This window comes from Copadichromis virginalis, linkage group LG3, assembly GCF_057382275.1.
Source record: "Copadichromis virginalis isolate Kocher_CV1m ecotype Utaka linkage group LG3, C_Virginalis_male_GT1.1, whole genome shotgun sequence".
Lineage (NCBI taxonomy): Eukaryota > Metazoa > Chordata > Actinopteri > Cichliformes > Cichlidae > Copadichromis > Copadichromis virginalis.
The window spans coordinates 23,753,494-23,779,338 of NC_140620.1; the positions used below are offsets into that span (position 1 = coordinate 23,753,494).

Below are 25,845 nucleotides of genomic sequence, written 5' to 3' on the forward strand. Positions count from 1 at the left end.
ATCATTGATTCCCTATATTAGTATGGAAGTTATGTTACTATCATCTGGTTGTCTTAAGCCCCTAGGTTGTTCAGTTTTTAGTTCTCTGCTATCAGATCCCTTTTGTGTCATCACCCCCTGAGATTTAGTCTCCCTTGTTGGTTCATGTAGTTACTTGTCAGGTTTCATGTCTGACATTTGTTTTCTTGTTGTCAAGTTCATGTCATGTCTGTGTCTTATGGTTCCTGTTTTACTTTGAAGAGGTTTTGTGTTCTGTCTTCATTGTTTTAGTTTCACTTTCCCCTGTGGTGTCCTCACGCTAATTTGTATCAGCTGTGTCCCCATGTGTTTCCCGTTCCCTCATCGCCTCCATTGTATTTAGTCTGTGTGTCTCCATTCGTTCTTCGTCCCATGGTCATAGTTATCACATAGTTAATTCATAGTGATAATGGTCATCATAGTCTGGTTACAGTGTCGTAGTTTATTCAAAGTTTTCTTTACTTAGTCTTCACAATCTAGTTGTTACTCAAGTTTGTTTCTTGCCTTGATTTATGTTTCATGTGTATAAACACCAAATAAAGCTTTTGGTTCGAGTTAATTCCATCTTCTTGCCTGTGTCCGCACCTGGGTCCTCCACACACACTCTGGCAGACCGTGACACAAACAGTTGTAGCAGATGTAGCTTGTTTGATTTCACTTGTGACTGTTTGATCATTTCTTCAAGTGGTAACTGAACAGACACTCTGAAACTTCTTGCTATTTATTATGTACAGTAATAGCTGTTACATGGGCTCCTCTAAGATCAGGAAAAAAATTACCTGAACTAATACCTGAAATTATGAAACCATAACCTTTTATCTTAGAGAAGATTAGAGAAATAAATAAGCAAAGCAAAAGTTTCTTGTTAGATTTTTTCTATTTGGTAAGATATGAAACCCCAGAAATGATTTTAATTTTCTGGTGAAGTGAGTTTGAGTCAGTTCTTTGTAACTCATATATTCCCACAGTAAAGAAGTCCATGATTACTGTGAAAATAGTCCTTATGACAATGGCAAGAGTTCTGTGAGTAGTTCGAGCAGTTTTGTGAAGGGCTGCAAGAAAACAAAACATGTATAATTCATTATTATAGTTTGTTATTTTTTCTTTTAATATTTGATGTTTGAGAAGTACATTTTTTAGTTTTACTGCCTTATAATTTTGCTGTGACTTTTAAAGTTATTTTTTAATTGAGCCTAAAAGTAAAACATGGTAAATGGCCTGTATTTATATAGCGCTTTACTAGTCCCTAAGGACCCCAAAGCGCTTTACATATCCAGTCATCCACCCATTCACACACACATTCACACACTGGTGATGGCAAGCTACATTGTAGCCACAGCCACCCTGGGGCACACTGACAGAGGCGAGGCTGCCGGACACTGGCGCCACCGGGCCCTCTGACCACCACCAGTAGGCAACGGGTGAAGTGTCTTGCCCAAGGACACAACGACCGAGACTGTCCAAGCCGGGGCTCGAACCGACAACCTTCCGATTACAAGGCGAACTCCCAACTCTTGAGCCACGATCGCCCCATAAAACATCTTCATGTCTCACCTCGGACTGCCAGCCAGCTCTCTGGAGATTCTCCAAACTCTGAGATATTGCACTTATAAAGGCCTTCATCAGACTCAGAATCTGTAGTAATGGTCATCTTGCCTGTGGAGCTGCTGTTGATGTGTTGTCATCTTTGAAGAAATCTGCTATGTGGGCAGAAGGGGCCATGGTACTTCTACAGATAAAAGTTACAACTTCTCCCTCCTTCACAGGAACAACAGGATTTTCCAGGATCACAGCTCCAGCTTAAACATAAGCACACATTACTGAGAGTCAGCTGTTATGACTAAATGTTGTCAATTTGTTTAATGTGTTCATCATTAAAACAAATGTCTTATCAGTTAATCACAAGACAGCAACACAGTGTATAAAGGCACTGGATAGTGGCCAAGTTTACCTGAAGCTCAAACTGAGCATCAGAATAGGGAAAAAAATGTGATTTAAGTGAGCTTGACTATGCTTTGGGTCATGACCAACATCTTTGGGGTCTACAGAGACTGATCCAAAAAAGACTTGTTAATGCCAGAGGTCAGAGGAGAAAGGCCAGACTCATTCAAGTGGTTTGGGAAACAAAAGTAACAAGATAATTACTTATTTCAATTAAGCTATAGAAAAGACCATCTCTGAATACACACTGAACCTTGAAGCAGATGGGCTACAGAAAGAGAAGCGACTCCTATCAGCTAAGATAAGGAAAAGTGAGGCCACAATTTACACAGGCTCACAAAAATTAGAACTGATCTGATGACTCTTAATTTCTGCTGTGATATCTAGATAGAGGGATCCATCCTGACTTGTATCAGCAGTTTAGCATGCTGCTCGCAGTATAATAGTGTGTGGAATAATTTCTTGGCACACTTTTTGTATTGATGATGACTATCCCTTTATTTGTATGATGAATCCATCTAACAGGACAACACACCATGTAACAAAGCATTTTAGAGCAGAGCACCTTTGGGATGTTGCAGAATGGAAATTTCACATTGACATCAAACAAATCCACTTTACCTTACAATAAGAAACGCCTTGGGACAATTGTGGTTGTGACTTGGTGTTATAAATAACATTGAATTGAACTGAATTGACTATGGACCAAAGTCTCTGAGGAATATTTCCAGCACCTTGTTGAAATCTATCCCATTAGGAATTAAGGCAGCTCTGAAAGGCACCAAAGTATACCTGTCCAGATAGAGCACCTTTTTTCTCCCACTTGTTTTAGTTTTACTATAATTTATCTATGCTTTAATTTACCTTTACATTTCAGCTTAGATTTATTGCAGCTAATTAACAATTTTTTTTACATAAATGCATATTACCAGCGACTATGACGTTGACAGTGTTTCTCCTCTCGTTTCAATTCTCACACCAGTATTCCCCACTTTCTGTGAGATAAACAGTTTGATGGCACAGACAGACGCAGTTGTTGTCACCCAGTTACTGACACATGCACTGACTTCTCCCTTTCGTCTCCTCTTTACAGTCCATCCAGTTTTGGGATTAAGACCCTCACAGTTAATTGAGAGGGAGCTATATTCAAAGAGCTGAAGTCCAGTGGGAACAATCTGAGCAAAAGCTGTATTGGAAATGTAAAAATAACAATGATAATAAAATAAAAAGAAATGAGTTTGACAATATAGTGATATTTTGAAATCAACAACACATATGTAGAAAACTGACCCTAAAAACTTGTTTAGCACTGAATAATAATATTTAATGACTTTCTTTCTTTTTTTTCTTTATGCCTTTATGTCTCTGTTTAGTTTTTTTGTTTTTGTTGTTTTTTTTTAAGTTGATGATAACTTACATCTGTCCTGTGTGTAGTTATAGTCAATTTGTAAAAGCAGCAACAACAAAATAGCTGTAACTGTAGAGATGAAGAAAACACAAAAGTGTCTTAGACTTTTTATTCTAAGCATTATGTCTGTAAATAACCCCATCAAACAACATATTATTATCAAAACAGGAATCCTGCCTCCCTATAAGTAATTCAAACTGTAAATTGTTTAATGTTTTACGAATAAATTGCTACATTTTACAAGAAGACAAAAGTACTCACAAAGTTTCTTGCAAAGAGCTGTGAGCTCCATGGTTTATTGCTACTGCTGTATTAAAATTAGACTGAAATATAACTGAAAAAATGTAGGTTAGACCCTTTTTTATTATCTTTGTTATTTGGGTCGAGGATTTTGAGCCTTTTTTCAGTCGATAAAGGGCAGATATGTATGATATTCCAACAACTTTGTGTTTAAAAAAGTATGATAGACTAACTAGTGCTTTGTTAGGTATGAGCTTTTAAAAACTGGCTGCTGGCATAATGGAAAGTAGGACTATTATTATTAGTCATGTTAGTCTTAGTATTTTTGCAGCTAGACCTCTGGTCTCGTAACATGTAAGCTGGTGGCACCTTTACATGATGCAATTCCAAACAAATCTGACTAAGCTATGTAACATGTAGTTAATTTTAGAATATTTTATTATAATTAAGCCTTGATCTTTTATTTAACCAACACTTTTTTATATACTTTTGTAAATGTTGTGTTACTTTAACAATTAGGAGGTAAAGAGTATTCTTATATTTAAGTGGAAATCCTCAGTCGAGTCCACTATTAAATAAAGCAACTGTATACCAAAACTTGCGACAACGTATGATGTCAACACAGTCTACTGGGAAGACAAATGTAAAAACAGATTAATTTTGAGCAAGAGAGAAACACTTATAACATGCAGCCAAAATTGATAGCCCCTGCCCTTTAAAATCACCTTTTATCCTAGTGGCCTCTTCGTGGTTCCCATTGGTGTATGGGATTCCTGAGTAATTTTTAGCTATCCTCAGTGTTTGCTATTTTACATTCTGTTAATGCAGTCCCCCCCCCTCTATTTGTTAACATCTGACTGCAGTTCTCCAGTCCAAATGAAATTCTAATGTCATTGCTGTAAAATCAAGTCGTGTGCATCAATCAATCAATGTCTCGTTCACTCCTGGAATACAGCCATTGATTGATTGATTGATTGGTAATTTATTTCAACATGTGAACAATATACAAGTACATTTAGAAAAGAAATAAGAGAGAAAAAAATACTATACAAATTACATACAAAAAAACATTCTGATTAATTTACATGTTGAAAGGGAGTGGGAAGAAGTATACACTTATTTAATCCCACCCCTGTCCCATAAATTATCAGTGAATATTTAGTCAGCTTCCTTAGTGATATTATTTTGTAATAAAAATAGTGAACAGATTTCTGATATACTATATACTATAATATCACATCATGAATTTATTGTTTGTTTGTTTGTTTGTTTTTAAATAGAGACATTCACTTAATTTAAATATTTTCCTTTTCTTTATAGATCGAGAAGATCATATTTTTATAACTCTTTTTGAACAGTTTTATGTTTGGACATTGCTTTAATTCCATATTCAGTTTGTTCCATAATTTCACTCATTGAACAGAAACACAAAAGCCTTTTCTTGTAGTACGTACCTTCATTGTTTTGAAGTTACAAAAACCCCTTAAATTATAACTTCCTTCTTTCAAAAAAAACATACTCTGAATATTACCTGGCAGTTCTTTATTTTTTGCTTTGAATAGAATTTGTGCTGTTTGGAATTTCACTATATCGTCAATTTTCAATATTTCAGACTGCAAAAATAGTGAGTTTGTATGTTCCCTATAACCTGCATTGTGGATGATTCGAATTGCTTTTTTTTGAAGAGTAAAAAGTGAATGTAATGTGGTTTTATAGTTATTGCCCCAGACCTCTGCACAATAGCTTAAGTATGGTGAAACCTTCTACCTCTTCAACCTGAGCCTGAGGTTGGGAAGAGTCCCACAGCTCTGGAAAACCTCCTGCGTTGTACCAGTGCCAAAGACTTCACGCCCCAAGGACCTCAACAGCTACAGGCCGGTGGCTCTGACATCCCACCTGATGAAGACCCTGGAGCGGTTGGTCCTGGCTCAGCTTCGGCGCCTAATAAGCTCATCACTGGACCCACTTCAGTTTGCCTACCAGCCTGGCATTGGAGCGGATGATGCCGTCATTCACCTCCTACATCGTTCCCTCGCTCACCTGGAGACCGCTGGAAGCACTGTGAGAATCATGTTCTTTGATTTCTCCAGTGCCTTCAACACCATTCTTCCCTCGGTTCTTAAGGACAAGCTGGTGAACTCTGGAGTGGACCATCACCTCACTACCTGGATCCTGGACTACCTCACCGACCGACCACAGTATGTGAGGACTCAGGGCTGTGTGTCGGACAGGGTCGTCTGCAGTACGGGGGCCCCACAGGGAATGGTTCTGGCTCCGTTCCTCTTCACCATCTACACTGCAGACTTCTCCCACAATTCCACCCAGTGCTTCCTGCAGAAGTTCTCTGATGACTCTGCAATAGTCGGCCTCATCACTGATGGGGACGACAAGGAGTACAGAGGTCTGACCCAAGACTTTGTGGACTGGTGCCAGCTGAACTACCTCCAGATCAACGCCAGTAAAACCAAAGAACTGGTGGTAGACTTCCGCAGGCACAAGCATTCTCCACTGCAACCACTGAACATCCAAGGTATGGACATTGAGGCTGTGGACAGCTACAGGTACCTTGGTGTTCATCTGAACAATAGACTGGACTGGACTCATAACTCAGACGCCCTCTACAGGAAAGGGCAGAGCAGGCTGTACCTGCTGCGGAGACTCAGGTCGTTTGGAGTGGAGGGCCCACTCCTGAAGACCTTCTATGACTCTGTTGTGGCTTCTGCTATCTTTTATGGTGTGGTCTGCTGGGGCGGCAGCATCTCTGCTGGGGACAGGAAGAGACTGAACAGGGTGATCCGAAGGGCCAGCTCTGTTCTAGGATGCCCTCTGGACCCAGTGGAGGTGGTGAGTGACAGGAGAACGGCGGCTAAGCTGTCATCCCTGTTGGACAACATCTCGCACCCCATGCAGCTGACTGTGACAGCACTGAGCAGCTCCTTCAGTGGGAGACTGCGGCACCCACGGTGTGGGACGGAGAGATTTCGCAGGTCTTTCCTCCCCACTGCTGTCAGACTCCATAATAAAGACTTTAACTGATCAAGCACACACATCCATACATATGCAATAACACTAAGTGCAATAATCCTTTCTGTCATCATTGTATTTTTACTCAGTTGTATATAGTATTTGTATTTGTATTCTATTTTTATCTTATTGTATATTTATTTTATTTTATTCTACTGTATATAGTATTTTATTTTATTCTATTCTGTACAGTTGTGTACTGTATTTATTCTTATTGTATCCTAATTTTTGCCTCATAACTTTTGCACTGTCCACTTCCTGCTGTGATAAAACAAATTTCCCACGTGTGGGACTAATAAAGGTTATCTTATCTTATCTTATCTTATCTTAAACCAGTGAACAGTAGAGAATATGAAGTGATGTTCTGTCGAACACCTGTTTTGCCTTGTTTAGTACTGCAATGCTTCGTGATACTTTGGAATGAATATATCTTACGTGAGCTCTCCAGTTAAGTTTTTCATCTATTATTACTATTTTTACCCCCAGAAATTTATTTTCACTGACTCTTTCAATATCAACACCATTTATTTGAATCTTTGCATTTGTATTTAAACTACTATTTCCAAATAACATTAGTTTAGATTTATTCAAATTTAATAATAATTTGTTTTTATCAAGCCAGAACTTCACTTTACTTATTTCATTAGTCATATCCTCCAATAAATTCTGCAGATCATCACCAGAGCAAAAAATGTTTGTATCGTCAGCAAAGAGAACCATTTTTAATACTTTGGACACTTTACAGATGTCGTTAATGTACAAGTTGAAGAATTTTGGACCCAAAACTGACCCTTGGGGTACACCACAAGCAATGTCCATACATAAGGAGCAACCACCATTTATTTTCACAAACTGCTTTCTGTCACTTAAATAACTCCGGACCCAATCTAAAGCTACCCCTCTGACACCATAACGTTCCAGTTTTCTTATTAATATATCATGATCTATAGTGTCAAATGCCTTTGTCAAGTCTATGAATAACCCAGCCACATATTGCTTTTTGTCTATGGAATTTGTGATGTATTCTATTGACTCTAATAGTGCCGATGATGTTGATCTGCTTGATCTGAATCCGTACTGACTCTCAGTGAGTAGTTTATGTTTATCTATAAATTTTTCCAGTCTGTTTTTAAACAGTTTTTCAAGAACTTTTGAGAATTGAGGTAGTAAAGAGACAGGCCTGTAGTTTGTGAAATGGTGTTTGTTTCCAGATTTGTATAGAGGTATAACTTTTGCTATTTTCATTCTGTCTGGAAATCGACCAGTTTGAAATGATAAATTACAGATGTATGTAAATGGTTTTATAATAGCCTCAATGACTCTTTTAACCACTATCATATCAATATCATTACAATCCAAAGATTTGTGATTTTTACATTTTTTGACAATTTTAAAAACTTCATTTTCATCAACGGCTGTGAGAAACATAGAATATGGATTTCTGTCAATCAGTGTATCGGGTTTTTCCTGTGCTTTCCCAGGATGAGTGATTGTTCTTGCTAAATTTGGTCCAGCAGTTACAAAGAATTCATTGAGACTATTTGCCACAACATCCATATTGTATTCTTCATGGTCATTACAAATGAAATACTTGGGATAGTTCTTTTGTCCAGTCCCACATTTTATAACACTGTTCAGGATTTCCCATAATCTTTTATTATTATTTCTATTTATATCTAATTGCTTCTTATAGTATTCCTTTTTACTAAATCTAAGTATATTAGTTAACCTATTTTTATATCTTTTGTATCTGATTTCAGCATCTTTAGTTCTCGTTCTTAAGAACTCTCTGTATAGAGCATTTTTCTTTATACATGCATTTTGCAGACCTTTTGTTATCCATGGACAGTCCATATATTTCTGTTTCCTACTATATTGCTTTATTGGACAGTTGTTATTGTACAGCAATGTAAATATTCTAAGGAATTTATTATAAGCACTATTAACGTCCTGTTCCTGATATACTTCACTCCAGTTTTCCTTCAATAAATCTTTTTTAAATGCATTCATTCTTTCTTCTGTTCTTACTCGTCTGTACTCTTTTTTACTGTCCATTTTATTGATCTTGTAATTCCTATCATAGATTGTAAAAATTGGAAGATGGTCACTTATGTCGTTAATCAGGAGTCCACTTACAGTCTTATTTTCAATGTCATTTGCAAAAATGTTGTCTATGAGAGTTGCACATTGTGATGTAATCCTGGTAGGTCTAGTAATTTTAGGGAATAGGTTCATACAGTGCATTGTGTTTATAAATTCCTCAGTGGTTTTATGTTTATTTGGGTTTAGCAAATCAATATTGAAGTCTCCACAAATGAAAACTTTTTTGTGAGCTAGTTCAATAAATGTTTCTTCTATCCAGTCTTTAAATGTCTCAATACTACTACCTGGAGCTCTGTATATACAGCTAATGATTACATTTTTACTTTTTTCTTTACAAATTTCAACTGTAATACATTCTAGTACATTATCAATCACCATCATCATCTTTTCCACCACATTAAATTTCAAAGATTTGTCCACATACATGTCCATCTTCTCTATATTCATCCATGCAGAGGAGGCAGCTTGCAATTGTTCCACTTCATAGTTGATATCCATAGCCAGGTGTTTCAGGCACATGCAGAACAGCAGTGGGGACATAGCATCTCCTTGGTTAATCCCACAATTTATGGTGGCTTGTACAGTTGGCTTGAAGTTAGCCTCCAGTGTTGTTTTCCACATCCCCAAATTTAATTCCTGATCCTTAATCAAGCTTTCCAAGAGACATAGGATTTGTTTTAGTAACTCCAGAGAGTGCACAGGACTGGTCTTTTCTTGGGATCCTTGGGGATCAAGACCTTCTGCCCTTTGGTTAACCATGCCAGGTGTGTCTCATGCATTAGCAGCTGGCTGATTTGTGTTGTCAAGTGATCATGCAGTGGAGTTAGTTTCTTTAGCCTTTAGGTTGGAATCATTTCAGAGTAAAGAAAAAAAACAAAGGTTTACCTTCCATGTGGTTGAGCCAAGCAAAACTGCCAGCAAGCAATCGGACTGAGAGAACACTTTTGGTGAGAAAATGTAAAATGAGGAATTTCAGGTGATCAATTTATTGTAAGTGGTCTGTCGTGCTATCTCTAAATCTCATTTTCTTTGAAATACGTTCTTATTGGGAAAAATGCATTTGTATTAATATCCTAGATACTTATATTTTTTTAAAATCTAAAATAAACACATTTTCTATAGAAGGTTTTAAATGTCTTCTCTATTACAAAAACATATACTGTTAACAGAGCAGTAAGTTCACCGTTCATGTGCGTAATTTCCAGGGGGTTATGGGGGTCATGATCCCCCCAATAATGAGATCCAGCCAATATAACCCCCCAATATAATTTCATCATTCCAGTTTATAAAATTATGAATTATCTTGCATAAATAGCTTGTTAATTTTCTTTAATCATTTTAATTATTGCCAGCAAAACAGTTGCATGTTTAATCATCTAGTAATGTAACCCCCCACCTCCTTTGCTGAATACTTGGTATTAACCAACCGGCTTTCTCTACCAAACCTTCACTATTTGCTGTATGTCTGTTTGCGCAGTTGCTGGTGCTAACTAAATGCTTGCTAACTGTACTGTGGAGACATCGGACATGAAAAGTGGCGGCATTGTGCTGTGTGATCAAGCTGCATATTTCAGAGTGGCCTTTTATTGTGGGTCTAAGGCACACCTGAGCGATATCAATGCTATCTAATCAGCATCTTGACATGCCACACCTGTGAGGTGGGATGGATTATCTCGGCAGACGAGAAGTTCTCACTAACACAGATTTAAACAGATTTGTGAACAATATTTGATAGTAATGGGTCCTTTGTGTATGTAGAAAATGTTTCACATCTTTAAGTTCAGCTCATGAAAAATGAGAGCAAAAACAAAAGTGTTGCGTTTATATTTTTGTTTAGTGTATTTTAAGCATCCGTTTGCTCGGACCACACAAAGGTGTAAAATATGGAATTCTCTCCGTGATAATCTTAAGGGCTGCACAAATGTTTTTCAATTTAAAATGTGCTGTAAGAATAAAATGATAAACCAATATGAAGAAGATGAAAATAACAGGAGTTAACTGTAGAAAGAATTATCCTTTTAGTTTTATATTTAGTGGTATTGCTTGTTGTTGAGTATATTGTTTTCTTTGTTTTGTTTAGCTGTGTGTAGGATAGTGTCAGAGTGTATTTTGGTTGTAAGTGCCTACTTGTATTATTACAGATAGAGGGCAGGTGTTAATAAGAATTTATTCTTCTTCCTGTTCCTTCTCATGCATGGATACAGTGTTACTTCAATTGAAAGGAAGGTTTGTGTATAGGAAATGAATTACTGCTGTACCACGTGTGAAACAAAATAAAATGAATTGAAATGAAATGAAATGAAATATTTTATTTATCTTTGAAGGTAGGAAATATCAGGCTGGGCATGGCCAAAACAACAAACAAAATATTCAAGAAAGTAAACCAAATCAACTTTCCTATCATGAAAATCCCAAAGAAAATCCAGGCCTGTCATTTGTCTCCCTAACCTGAACAAGAGAAAAGGTTTTAAAAGCCATAAGCTTCCTATGAAAACAGTTACCAGGTCAATCAACAAAAGAGTCTATTCACAATATTTACAATACATAGAAAAAATAACTAATCTAGTTCTTCTAGATACAGAAAATTCATCACACACAGTAGATAACTGCCTGGTTGGAAGCAGGAAGTAGGTGGAGCTACACTGGTCCTAAATTGTAGGGCGTTTCATTCAGTCTTCAACCGATGGCCAGCCTCCATCTGGAACTTACATAAGCGGCCAAAAAAAAAAAAAAAGAGAGAGAGAGATTAACAATGCCACCATCAGGAGTGAAAACAAACAAAATTATGACCTGAGTCATAACACCCACGATTTAAAATCAAGTATTGGATATAAAATGTAGTAGCCACATTTCTACCCCTGAAGAAATGCTCGGCCTAAATTCCTACATGGCATAGTGCATCTGCCATAATATTATCAGCCCCTCTATGATTATATGATGATAAATATCAAGTGTTAACCATCCCTCGCCGTCAGTCCCCTCACCGTGGTCGGGAGACGCAAGGGGAGATGCTTCCTCCAGGGAAGTTTGTCGTCCTTCGAGGTTAATCAGCTGAGACACCGGAGAGTACTGAAGAGATGAGGCTTTAATAACAGTACTGCACACTTCGAAACACTGCATTGGCTGTAGCCTGTTAGAATGCTGCTCCCGGTCGCCCTCTCTACCCACGACACACTCTCTCTTTTTTCCTTTTTTTTCCCTTCCGCTCCCCACGTTTCCTTCACGCGCATCCTCACACACATCACGTACACTCTTTACTGCACCCGGCCACACACAAGACGGCAATTCCTGCAACACAAGGTTAAAATCTTGCAGCAATATGGACCAATGCATGAGACCCTGATTGTTAGAGACAGAAACACCAGGGGATTGTGGTCACTATAAACAACAACTGGGTGGAGCTGGAACTAACATACACTTCAAAATGTTGCAGTGCTGAAAGTAATGCTAAGGTTTCTTTTTCATTTGTGCAGCAATTCTTTTGATGTGTATTGAATTTCTTTGAAAAGCAGCACACTGGATGAGCAACTTCCTGGAGAAGTGCAGCACCTGCACCATAAGAACTTGCATCCACCTCTAGCTTGAAAGCACAAGCACTGGAGCACTGCACAGCCAGGCTTTGGCTGAGTCAAATGACTCCTGACATCCTGAGGTTCACACAAAAGTGTTGGCAGGACTTGACAAATCAGCCAAAGGAACAACCAACAATACCCAACTTGCAGAAGCCAGGGTAGTATTGCTGTATTCTTGTGTTAACAATGACAGTAAAGCCTCTCTTATCTTGTCTTATCATAATATCATGTGAACTTTATATTAGCGATTGCATCACAGCTCAATAATTATATTGCTTCAGAATTGACACTAGTGGTGTCAATACTGCATATTTTGGTATTGGTATCGATACCAAGTTTCATTTTTAGGCTGCGTGCAGGCAGAAGTGGTGATATGGAGGACCCAAAGTTTAGACACTCTGAGGCAAAACGCGAACTCAAAACAGCTTTAATGCTGAACTCAAAAAGTAACAAAACTGAGAATCCAAAAGTAAACTTAGGCAGGCAGACAGACAGAACACAAAGCAAGATGAGGAAACAAGACACACTAAGACACAGACTAGACCGAGAGAGACAGACTAGACACTAAACTAAACCTGCAATAACAACAATAATCAAAACAGTATCACTAAATAGTCAGAATATAAATCATAATCCAAAGAAATACCAAAAACATAAGAACTGAAAATGCTGGGTCAGAATGACCCAGAACCGTGACACCAAGTAAATACAGGCCAGTATTGCGGATACCAATACTTTTTGAATAAATGAGGCGGATGTGTCATTAAATTGCTAAATCTCAATTAATTTTCATGACCTTAAGTGTTTTTTTATTATTAAATAGTTAAAACCCCGGACATAATTAGGATAACGTTTATAATTAAATAGAAAATTCTTATCGAAAATGAATTTTTTTAGAAAAATCTCAAATAAAAAGTGCAGGCAAACCAGTAAACAAATTAAAACAAACAAATACTGTTGAGAAAACTATAGTACAAAAATTACAATTAAAATTCTCAACAACAAAAACAACAAATGGTGAAAATATAAATAATATGTAAACAACTTAACAACCCCCAAAGCATCTAAGTCATGTCACGTTATGGCGCAACATCTAAACACAAGAGGCTGTTTCGTCTTTGCCGAAACCACAGGACCGCAAACAAGAGCAGAACTTAAAGTAAAGGATCGATCTCACCAGGCTAGTATCGATCCGATACCAGTGCATGATATACAGTGTATGTATGTGTATGTGTGTGTGTGTGTGTGTGTGTGTAATATGTGTCTATGCATCCATATATGTATGTACACTGAACGAAAATATAAATGCAACACTTTTATTTTTGCTCCCATTTTTCATGAGCTGAACTCAAAGATGTGTAACATTTTCCACATACACAAAAGACCCATTACTCTCAAATATTCTTCACAAATTCGTCACAAATCACAAAATGTCTAAATCTGTGTTAGTGAGAACTTCTCCTTTGCCTCACGTGTATGTATGTAGGTATGTCATGGTGCTAAATAGACATATTGCACAGGTGTGCCTTAGACTGCCCACAACAAAAGGCCACTCTGAAATATGCATTTTGATCACACAGCACAATAGTGTTGCATTTATATTTTTGTTCAGTGTATAATCACTATTAAAATGTTTTTAATATGTCATAAATTACATTATGGTTAATTTATATTTTATTTAATTTTCTATTTTAAAAGATCATCCACCCATTACTTTGACACATATTAAGTCGCTTAAATCTACCAAACGTATATTCTTTATATTGAACTACTGCTATAATGACTATAATGACTCTGACTCTCCAGCTTTCAGATTAGTAGATTTGTGTCAGACTTGCTGACACTGAGATGAGCCATAAACACAATAGTAATGTTATCCTTTGTTAGTTCTTTCTCCTTTCTCACACAGTTATGTGAACAAAGAAAATGATCCTTTTCTGCCCTCTGCTGTCACTCAGCTTGCGATACAGCTACACAGACCAAACATATCCTTCCTCATAATTGCCATAACTGTAAAAAAAACATGTGAAAATATCACCTGGTTTGATGAATCTCGTGGTCAAATTTGGGCATAAACAGCATGAAGCATGGATCCATCCTGTCTTATCTGAATTATTTTCTTTGTCTTTTAGTTTCAAGTAAGCATTGTTTAAGTGCCACAGCCAACCTGAGAATGTATGCCCTCTGTGTCTGTCCCCCATCTTCTAGCGGCTGCCTTCAGTATGATAACATGGCATGTTGTATTTCACATTCATTTGACTGGCAAGCATGAGGACTCCCACAGGAAAGGAAGACCAGGAGTCACCTCTGCTGCTGAGGATAAATTCATCTGAGTCACCAGCCTCAGAAATCACAAGTAATGCCAAGAGTGTCCAAAGCAGTAATCACAGCAACGGGTGGCTATTTTGAAGAGTCTAAAATATAAAACATGTTTTGATTTATTTCACAGTTTTTCATTAACTTCATAATTGTGTGTGTGTTCCTTCATAGTTTTGATACCTTCAGTGAGAATCTACATTGTAAATAGTCATGAAAATAAAGAAAACACACAACATTGGATAAGAAAGTCTTTCCAAACATGTGACTGGTATATAACTGTAATCTCTTTGGTTCAATACATAGATATATTCCACCTGTGGCAGAGAAAAGAATAAATATAAAGAAAATGTATTTTATACTTGGTAAAAGAACAAATTCTTTTTTGTTCCTTATGATGACGTGGAACCCGTCGCTGACCTGTGTGAAGTTGATGGTGAAGATGGCGTGTGAGGGGCTGCTGACATCGTGCATGCCGGCGCTGGCGGTGGTGCGGTTGATGTTTCCGGCCTCCATCAGCTACGTAAAGCCCGCCTTTCGGGTGCTCCCTGACTCTCAGGTTGTAGGTCTGAGTGGACTTCCTCCTCAGCAGGTCTCTGACCCTCTCGTTGTAGATCTTCAGGTAGCTGAGAGCACAAGCACAAACGTGAAAGCAGCCTTTCCAGCATTTTGGACCCTCAGGTGCTGGAACCAGACTCTCTTTTTTTTTTTTTTTTTTTTTTTTTTTTTTAAGTGACATCAGAAACAGCAGCATGTGACATCACGTGATGGCGGAGCTTCAGTTCATCCTTTGTCATCTTTTTTTTTTTTTTTTTAATAGGACAGGGGGAAAGAATGAAAGAAAGAGGGGGAGAGAAAGAAAGAAAACCAAAGGGGAGAAGAGACGGTGAGAAGGGGGGGAAGAGAGAAAAAAAACAACAAACAACAAAAAAAACAAACTCCTGGGTCACCTGTATGGAGAAAAAAAAACAAACAAACAGAGGAGACAGCAAACAACAAAGAGCAACATAATAAATAAAAAAAAGCACCATCACAATAAACTACCTAGTCATAAATATCAATAGTTACTAAATAATAGACGATATTGTTCAGCACGCAAGATAGACAGCGCACAGTGTGCTTTGAGGCAGCAGCCAAGAAAGCTTTAGTCCGCGTCTGTGAATACCCATGTGTACACCTGTGTGCATACCTGTGTGGATCAGCATGCTTGCATTCCAAAGGTTTCTCCATGTAATGATCTGTTAGGGAGTGTGGGGAGCCACAGCCCTGTCCTTTATGGTATCAAGCGGGTATGGAGGAGATCAAAACTCCAGACATCCAGAGGCCCCCAGAACACAAGAGACCAAGGAAGACCCACAGAGGGGCAGCTGCGCCACTGTCCCAGTTAGAGCTAAGGAGAGTCCCAGATGAGGGCTCATTCAGCAGCCGCGGAGCAGAAGCCAGGGGGAGTTGCAGCGACGCGCCCGTGGGCTCCGCCGGTAGCCAGCTGTGCCTGAGTGACCGAGCCCCAGGCCGAGAGGCCGGGGGCACCCCACCTCCGATGGAACCAGACTCTCACCTGACTTCTGTGTGAAACGACGCTTCGACCCATCAGATCCGACTGAACAAACCCTCACATATCCTCGGGATCAGGCCGGCGCCGCCCTAAACCGAGACGACACCCATCATACCAGAAGGCTGAGCTTTCACCTACGCCTGCGTGGTGAACTCAAAGAGTCAAAAAGCAATTTTTGACTCTCCCAGAACACCCGAATGCCTTATTCAACCTTTCATAGAAGCGCCTAAGGGTTTTCCATCTAACATTTAGACACTTCCAAGCTTCTGGGGTATCTTGGTATCTTGCCTAAGGACATGTGGCATGCCCCCCGACTTGATGATTGATGACCTGCTCTTCCTCCTGAGGTACTTTGCCATGAATTGGCGTTTTAGTTACTGGTTTCTAATACAGTATGGTGTGTATTGCATTTGAAATTATTATTATTATTATTATTTGGCAAGTATTTTTAACCTATTTGGTAACCAAATCATACTTGTATGTTGTTGTAGTTGTAGCTCTTGCACTTGATTAACTGATAACCAACAAGTGTGACCACACCAATTAAAGCAGTTTCGGCATTTTGCTCATCTATTCCAATAAACTGCTTGTCTGGTATATGTACGCGTAACCACAAAAAAAAAAAAAGAAGACCCTTCACTTTCACTAGACACATATAGGCGTGATTGCTGAGGAATTAAGAAATCAGTTAAATAGAACATGACTGATAAAGTGAAGTAGAACGAGAATTCTCAAAAAGCAACACCACACTACAAGAAACACATGAGAAACATAGTCATTGAGATCTAACAATCTGGAAAGGGTTACAAAGCCACATCTAAAGCTTTGAGACTCAGCAACAATGATATAGCCATCATCCTCAAAAGGAGAAAAAGTGGAACTACTGAGAGATCTTAAACAGGGTGTTCATGTGCAAAATAATGAAAAATGACAGAAATTTGCAACCCGTTCTCACTCCCAAAGCGTAACATTTTACGCTAGGTGACAAATCGTCACCATATTACGTTTTCGGCTACCCACCACGTTCCTAAATGACGACCTCGGAAAAAGAGGAAATATGAGAACCGTCTGGACTGAACCTACACATGTTCGCTCTTTTTCTTCAAATCGCTTAGAAACACGTTATTTAACATCATTAAAGTCCTGGTTAAGGTCAGGAATAAGGTTATGGTTAGGGCTAGGGATAAGGTTAGGTTTAGGGCTGAAATACAGGGCTGGAACGTCTACTACCGCGGGAGCGTCATTGCACTGGATTCCAGCAATAACCCGCCGCGTACCATAAGAACGCCGAAGGTCTCCTTTCGCGTTCCTCAGGAACGCCGCGGGACGTGACAAAACGTCGGCATGTTACGCCTCGGGAGTGAGAACGCTCTGGAAATTTGGCAATTCTGCAAAGAAAAATGGGTCAAGATTCCTCTCCAGAAGGAAATACTGCAAGGGTGGTATAACGAGTCATAGGTTTAGGTGATTATTATTTGATCATTTTATGTTTTCACTTTTGAAATCATGTGTAAATGAATAAGCACTTATAATTCTGCTCTGCAAATATTTATTTGTCAGCATGATCTGAATGCTACATGTTTATTTTTGAAGATCACATTTGTTCTATCATAAATGGATTTCATATCACACCTGTTTATAACCTGAATTAATGTAAAAATGAACATTTAATGGACCATATAGCAGGTCATGTGTGTGTAAAAAATTGCCAAAATAATGCACGCATCTGCTTTCACATACATATATAGCTCAGGGATAGCTCAGTAGGTAAAGCGGTTGCCCCATGATCGGAAGGGTTAGGTTAGGAAGGGTTCGAATCCCCTGAACGGCTACCCTGAGGTACCCTTGAGCAAGGTACCATCCCCACACACTGCTCCCCGGGCGCTGCACTGGTGGCTGCCCACTGCTTCACTGAGTGAATGGGTTAAATGCAGAGAAGAATTTCCCCACGGGGATCAATAAAAGTGTACATTATTATTATATGAACTTGAGTGACATCCTTTTCTTAATCCATAGTGTCTAATAATGTTGACCCATTCTATGCAGCTATCTCCGCTCTTCAGGGAAGGCTTTCTAGAGGTTTAGGAGTGTGTTTATGGAAATGTTTTGACTCTTCTTACAGAAACACATTTGTGGGGTCTGACACTAATGGACAAAAAGATCTGGCTTGCAGTCTGCACCCTAATTCAAACCCCAAGGTGTTAGTTCGGGTTGAGGTCAAGACTCTACAAGCCAGTCAGTTCTTTTACATCAGAATTTCCCATCTTTGAGGTCCTTCCTTTGTGCTCTGGTGTACAGTTATGTTAACAGGAAGGGGCCAATCCCAAACTGTTCCCACAAATTTGGGAGCTTGAAAGTGTCAAAAAGTATATTTGTTTGCTGAAGCATTAAGAGTTCCTTTCACTGGAACTTAGGAGCTGAGCCCAACTCCTGAAAAACAGCCCCACACCAAAATTTCCCTCCTACACCAAGCTTGGGACAATGCAGTCAGATAAGTAACATTCTCCTGGCCTGAACATGTCTCCACTGCTCTACAGTCCAGTGGTGGTCTGCTTTACACCACTGCATCCAATGGTTTGCATTGTAATTGGTGATGTAAGGCTTGGCTGCAACTGCTTGGCCGTGGAAACTGATTCCACGAAGCTCTCTATGCATTGTTCTTTATTTGATCTGAAAAGTTCTGTAGTGACTGACACTGCAGAAAGTTGACAACTTCTGGTACACTATACACCTCAGCATATGCTGCATCTCTGTGATTTTGTGTGGCCTACCACTTCATGGCTGAGTTGTTCCCAATCTCTTCCACTTTGGTATAAGCACCCATTCTTTCTCAAACATTTGTAGGAGCAGTCTGCATGCCTAAGTGATTGATTTTATAAACCTGTGGCAGTGAAAGTGATTGGAACACTTGGGTTCAATCATCTGAAACTTATCTGTCGCACTGCATCTTTGCTTCAGGTCAATAGCCACAACAGCAATAGCACATTTTGGTATAACTTGTTAGACCAGGAGTCAGCAACCTTTAACACCCAAAGAGCCATTTGGACCCACGTTCCACGCAAAAGAAAACACTGGGAGCCGCAAATACTTTTTGACATCTAAAATGAAGATAACACTGTATATATATTGTTTTTTTTACCTTTATGCTTTGTGTGAACAACTAAAGTGTGTTGCTTATGAAATTCATGAAGTGCTACAGACAAAACGACATTTTATTTATGTAATTAACACATTTTTGAACTCTTAAAGAAATATAACAAAAGGAAAGACACCAAGCTGAACTAAAATGATCCAGCAAACAAAAACTGTTGTGAGCCGCCACCCTTATATCGCCTTTGGGATTTTGGAGCCTTGACCTGACTTTTAAAAAATAACTGGAAAAAAGCACTATGCTGCTGAAAAATGAAAAATAGATATTTGCAAAATTCTGCCTAAATATGTATTTTACCTGGTTAATGTGTGCGGCGGGGCGTGGTCTGCAGCGCCGCTGCATGGGAGGCGGACGCACCTGAGCGGCACCCGCAATCACGCCTCGCCACCTTAACGTCTGTGCTCTCTATGCTGTTGTGTTGTTGTTGGTATGTGTCGGGCTGTGAGCTGAAAAGCTACAGCCGGCTGTATGTGTACAGCAACCGTGTGTGAAAAGTGGTCAATAAAAAGATGCTGAAAAGCAGCGGGTCTGCCGTGGTATGTTTACAATGGGACTTCTGCTCCTGAACCTGTGCGCACAGCGTCTGCAAATCAGGGCTGTACGAAGTCACTTTCATCTGTACGCAGGCCTGTAAGCTGTCATCTGTGAGGCGTGAGCGGTGTTTGTTTTTAACATAGTTCACAGTGGAGAATAGCTGCTGACATAATGTGGATCCGAAGATCCATTAATGGCCTACCTGGGGTTGAAAGTCTCGATAAATGCATGGCATTTCGGCGGGTATACCGGCTTCTGCGAGTGTGATGCTTATTTTGAGCGATGAAGAAATAATAGAATATAATTTTATTTTTATATTTCAATATCTCAATAATCTTCCAATTTAGAACTAAAAAAGAACTAACATAAATAAAATACACTTCAGCTAAATACTTCTAATTTATTTTCCCAAGCCACGCGGAGCCGCAGTATAAGGACTAAAGAGCCGCATGCAGGTTGCCGACCCCTGTGTTAGACTATAATGACCCACTGTCTTTAAAAAGAGGCCCTGATGGTGTTGAACTAAAGCTCACATATGAAGACAATTGTGAGTCTGAAATGCTCTCAATAAGTATCTATTAAAAGAAATTTTGTTATTTAAAAATTAAAGTTTTTAGGTTGCAAATCTACTTTTGTGTATTTGAGAAAATTTATTAAAACCTATATTTAATGATTTATTTCTACTTTTTTAATTAACAACAATACATTTTATCTGGCAAGTCTGAAGTAATAATACGACTTAGATCTACAATCAGTAGCACTGCAACACAGCCAAAAGAAATAGTTTAACCAGGATATTGTAATGCATCCAAAACACAATAAAATATGTCAAAAAGCTTCAGACTCATGTCTCATTTTTCTGTATTCAGATGTCTTTTTTTTGCTGTCAATGACCTGCAAGATAAACAAAAAGGCAATGTCAAAAATTGCATTGATACCTACATAGGCTGTTGATGTAGTCAGTAAAGAGAAAATTACCTCTGTCTTTCCTCTGATTTGCAACAGTAGCATATGTTGTTTTGTCTGGATCTGATTCATTTGTTTGTTTACAAACTGACAAATAAGAGAAGAACATGACAAACTATATATATCAGCCACATACACTTAAATACTAAAGCAGTAAGAAGGCAGATAAGCTATTATTACTAAACATACAAATACAAAACTTGAGCAATACAAAACGAATCATCTTACTCAAACATGGGTAATATGGTTTTTGTGGTTATGTCCTTTCAGTTTCCTTTTAATGCAAAATAAATTTCCTGTCAAACTGTTTCTCACACATCTCAAAATGATCTGTACTAAAACTGTAATATAAGTAGTTCACCACAGTGAGTGCATCTACAAATGACAGCATGTCTATTCTGGTATAAGTAACACTCATGTATGAACAGAGATATAACATTGTCGGTTCACTTTTTTACCCTCAGGACATCTTAAAAAATAAATGCAATAGATGTGAGATACATAATAGTCTCACTTGAAAAGGATAGGACTAGGGGTGACTAGGATTAAGTCAAAATCTTGATTGACTTTATTGGGTGCAACTGAATGATAAAATCTAGCCCTAATTAATGAAAAATGAAATTATCAATCTACATAACATATTTCACATGTTCTGTGCTTCTGATAGTGAACAACACAAAATAACTTGCAAATAAGTTACCTCTCTCCCTCTTTGGTTTGACCGTGACAGCAGCATATGTAACACTGTCTGGATCAGCTACATTTCCTCTCTGATATTCTGAAACAATATAAAAATACATTTTCATGAATTGTTCAATGAGAAATTGAACTGAGTTTTCTAAAGATGCGATACATTACAGCTGATCCCTGTAGGGAAATTACTCTCTGCATTTAACCCATTCACTCAGTGGAGCAGTGTGTAGAGACAGTACCTTGCTCAGGGGTACCTCAGGGTATAAAAAAGATATTATGTAATAAGTATCTTTTCTCTTGTTGTTTTTTTCTGTTATTGTCACATTTATCCATGATTAGATCAGGTACCCTGACATCTTCATACATTGGAACAAATAAACATAAGACATACGTGTATACACATGTATACATACATAGTAGTCGTAAAGTAGACAGCATACACATACTTTTAAAATAGTAATCCTTACAGTCTTCACAGTCAAGTTATTCATTAGACTCCAGGAGAAAGAATTTCAATTCCTTTCCAAAGTTTAGAGACACTGTTTTTTGAAATTACTGCTATGCTTCAAGAGGAGTAATTACTAGAAAAAAAATACTGAATGCACAGTATTATTAATAATTTTATAATTTTATAAATTTTATATAATTGTATTATTATGCAGTGTGGTTTCTGTTAATTTACCATGTAATTCTTACCTGGTGCTGATGTCCCAGAGGAAGTACATGCTATTAGATTAAAAAAATAAATGAAATAAACAGAGATCAAATGTGAGAACCAATATGAAACTGCTAGCTCAACCATCATTTTTGCATTACTTACTTAAATAAACCTTCTTTAATCTACCGTACAAATGCTTACCCTAAGCTCTGCTACCCATTGCACACACTACACTTTTATTTGCTTTATTTTGAGTGCATCTCTCAGTTTTCCCTATATTGGCAAAAGTGAATTAGGCAGTCATGAAGTAATGTCAAAGGCTTGAGTACAGTTTTCAGACAGTAGTAGTGGAGCTCAGTGCATGCCCACTTTTAATTATACTTAACATCCTGTGGCCACGAAATGTGTGGGGTTTTAGAAGGATCCCTTTTATAGGGAAGCGTTCTATGGAAGACAGTAAATAATTTGATTTCTTGTAATTTGCAGCTGGATGAAATATTTTCTATACCTCTGTGTTTCTGATGGTAAAGTACTCCAATAACAACCAGCACAGCTACACCCAAAGTGGTGAAGACAGCTGACAACAAGATGGAGGGCTCAGTGGAGTTGGGTGTCTCTTCTGGACTCCTTTCATATTCACGAGGTATTGTTTCTTGAGGTGTGGTAACAATGTCCACTGTTAACAAAATAAAAAAATTGGTATGGCAATATTCAAGTTTAATTTGCATGGAAATTACTGGTCAAAGAAAAAAAAACTTATCAAAACCTCTTAGCATTTATTCTATGAAACTCTAACATTTGATAATTAATATCAGTTTGTCAAAAAGATCTAATCATAACGTTTGAACTTTTTGTTTTGACTCAATTTAGGTCTTTAGTTGTGCAGATTGTAATTAATTTTTTCACATCATAGTCACTAGAGGTCGAATCCTGGATGAGCCTTGATTTGAATTGTACATTGCAATTTTGTTCTAGCATCGTATTTTTAGCCTATTTAATGCATAAAGCTAAAAAAAAACAAAAACAAAAAAAAACAAAAAAACAAAATGTGAAATACTGTGTGTGTGCTGTTTCTTTTATACACAATTATATGTCAGGTATGTAGTCATTTCTCACCCCCAACAGTCAGCCAACTCTCTGGTGATTTCCCTTGAGATTCAGAAAAGATGCACTTGTACAGTCCTTCGTTAGACTTGGAAAAATTGGGAATGGTTATCTTTCCTGCATATCCAGTTTCCAATTTGTGGCCATCTTTATAAAAATCAGCTGGAAGATTGGAAGGCATTCCTTTTTTTCTACAACCCAAAGTGACATTTTCTCCCTCCATAACAGGAAAAGCAGAAATCTCCAGGATCACATCTCCTCCTCAAAAAAATAAAAAACAAAAAATAATTATAATGATGAATACAATGATACAAAGTCCATGTGCAAATCTGACTAAAGTGAAGATAGCTGCAAATATATTTTGAACAAAGCCTATTTTGACTTTTTCTGGAGCCATGGCAGCATATTGAACTTTTTAAAAAATTGTTAATTGTGGTTTACTAAACATACTAGTGATGGTGATGTTGACAGTGCTGCTTTTCTCTCCGTCTTCTTTTTCGCACCAGTATTCTCCACTGTGTGACTTAAAGGCAGGTTTAATGTACAAAGTTCTTGTTGATGTTTCCCACTGAGTAGAATTTAAACCAAGCTTTTTGATCACTCTCCATTCTGCTGTGCCATCAAACCCTGAGCAGTTTAATGAGATGGAGTCATATTCAAAGAACTGAAGTCTGTTAGGATGAACATGAAGACAAGCTCCTTCTGCTACACAGATAAGCGGGAAAAGAAAAGAAAGTGAGTTTATATCCACTGTTCAAAAAGAGCAAAGTGAAAACTCACATTGATTAACCAGTTTAATTTTAGTGCAGAACTAATACTCTGTGTTACATTGAGACCACCACTGTTGAAATTGTGCGACTCAGCATAGAAAATACATACAATAACTACATCCTTATTTTTTTTTATAGTTTATATATCAATAATGTCTTACATTTCTGAGCATGGCAACATTTCTGATCTTCAGCCATGAGCAGAAACAGTGCCATCACCACTGCAGACACAAAAAGAAAACCTTCATTACACCGCCACTCAAATTATTAAATTTAGCTTTTAGTGGCATATTTCAATCGTTTTCCCCCTTTTTGAATAAATACATATTGTAAACACTGACTAAAAGTAGGATTCATGTTTTGATAACTGTAATCATACACACCAATGTCCTTATTGACTGAAATAAACTCCTTTAAATGCAAGTTAATAAAAGTTAAAGGAGTTTCTATCACCAATACTAACTGACTGGTTAAAGAAAATCTGACTCTAACAAAAGTATTTAGGTAGTAAAGTTTTAATACTGTCTAATACACAAACATCTTATCTTGAAGATTTGATTTTGAAGTTGAATAGAGATGGAAAGAAGAATCAGTACTCACTCAGTCTCATACCGAGCCCTGTGACCTCCATGTTACCCCTCACATGTCTCACATATCACTGAGTAAAAGCACAATATGATAGATGTGAAGGTGTAGTACTTCCTTTTTCCTGTTCAGTGTAGAAGCAACAGTGACTTTTTTTCCTCTCCACATAGTTTACTTTTATGGGGAAGTTCTGTTTTGTTTACATTAGAAAGAAAAACAAAAAAGTGATAGATCATGACTTAGCTTAATCATCACTGAACAGCATAATGTTACAGCTGTGGTGGCAGATGTGTGGGGTTATGATAGAGAACGCAAAATGCAGGAACTGGCTTTGATGCGATGAGTGAGCTTTTATTGAAACGATGTGAAATAACAGACTGACACGGAGGTGGTGAGGACAGGAACTAAGCAATAACCTAAACTGGGAAAATCGAATGAATGAAACTGAAACCTAAACTCAAAGGATGACATGCAGGGAAAAACACTGGAAGACTCAAAGATGAACACAGGAAGAACCGCAGAGGAAACACAGGGAGGCAAAACAGATGTACCAGGAAAAGGCAGAAGAAAACGCACGACTTATATACACACAGGAGCAATCAGGGAATGGGAGACAGAAAGGAAACAAGAGAAATCAGAGCTGACAAGACCTTGGGAAGCAAAACCAGACACACTACACACAGGACAGGGACTATCAAAGTAAAACAGACACGAGCTTAAGACAAGACATCAGACATGGCAACAGGGAGGGAACACATGGGCAGACACAAAACAGAGGAAGCAGGGAATCAAAACCCTAGAACTAAAAAGTCTAAACCCAAACACATAGAGAGAATACACTAGAACACAAGATCATAATAATAAACACAAAACGCTGGGTCAAATGACCCAGGACCATGACACATAATCCATGTAGTTTCAGACCACCTAGAGCAGTATGTAAAAGACTTCAATTAAAACCCATTTACTTATGAATACTACAATTTCTGCTTTTTTCATTTTATGTATTGAGTCATTAATCAGACATAAACATTGACTTTAGTTAACCTCACACTGGGAAAATTCACTTATTAAAGTAACAGAAAGAATGGAAAGAAAAAGTGAATTCGGGATATATTATAGAATGTAAAAACAGAAAAAAAAAATTGTGTACAAAAAAAGCTGAACTTTCACCTCCAGAATCCCCTATGTGAATCACCACTTTATC

General features: G+C 38.0%; 1 protein-coding gene across 1 annotated transcript; it reads right to left on the reverse strand.

The window, feature by feature from the left end:
• Positions 1 to 1,665: 1,665 nt before the first annotated feature.
• Positions 1,666 to 24,684, reverse strand: LOC146713533 (uncharacterized). Its single transcript, XM_085438519.1, has 10 exons — positions 24,666 to 24,684; positions 24,215 to 24,274; positions 23,734 to 23,988; positions 23,296 to 23,544; positions 22,688 to 22,855; positions 22,218 to 22,247; positions 21,529 to 21,606; positions 16,239 to 16,317; positions 15,043 to 15,248; positions 1,666 to 1,817 (listed from the first exon to the last, which is right to left on the reverse strand). The coding sequence occupies exons 1-10, from the start codon at positions 24,682 to 24,684 to the stop codon at positions 1,666 to 1,668; spliced, it is 1,296 nt and encodes a 431-aa protein (XP_085294645.1).
• Positions 24,685 to 25,845: the final 1,161 nt, after the last annotated feature.

Coding starts and splice junctions, on each gene's coding strand:
- LOC146713533 (XM_085438519.1), bottom strand. Junction 22,856..23,295: donor GAGTTGGCTGACTGTTGGGG/GTGAGAAATGAC, acceptor TTTTGTTAACAG/TGGACATTGTTACCACACCT. Junction 16,318..21,528: donor CAAACCAAAGAGGGAGAGAG/GTAACTTATTTG, acceptor TTCACCACGCAG/GCGTAGGTGAAAGCTCAGCC.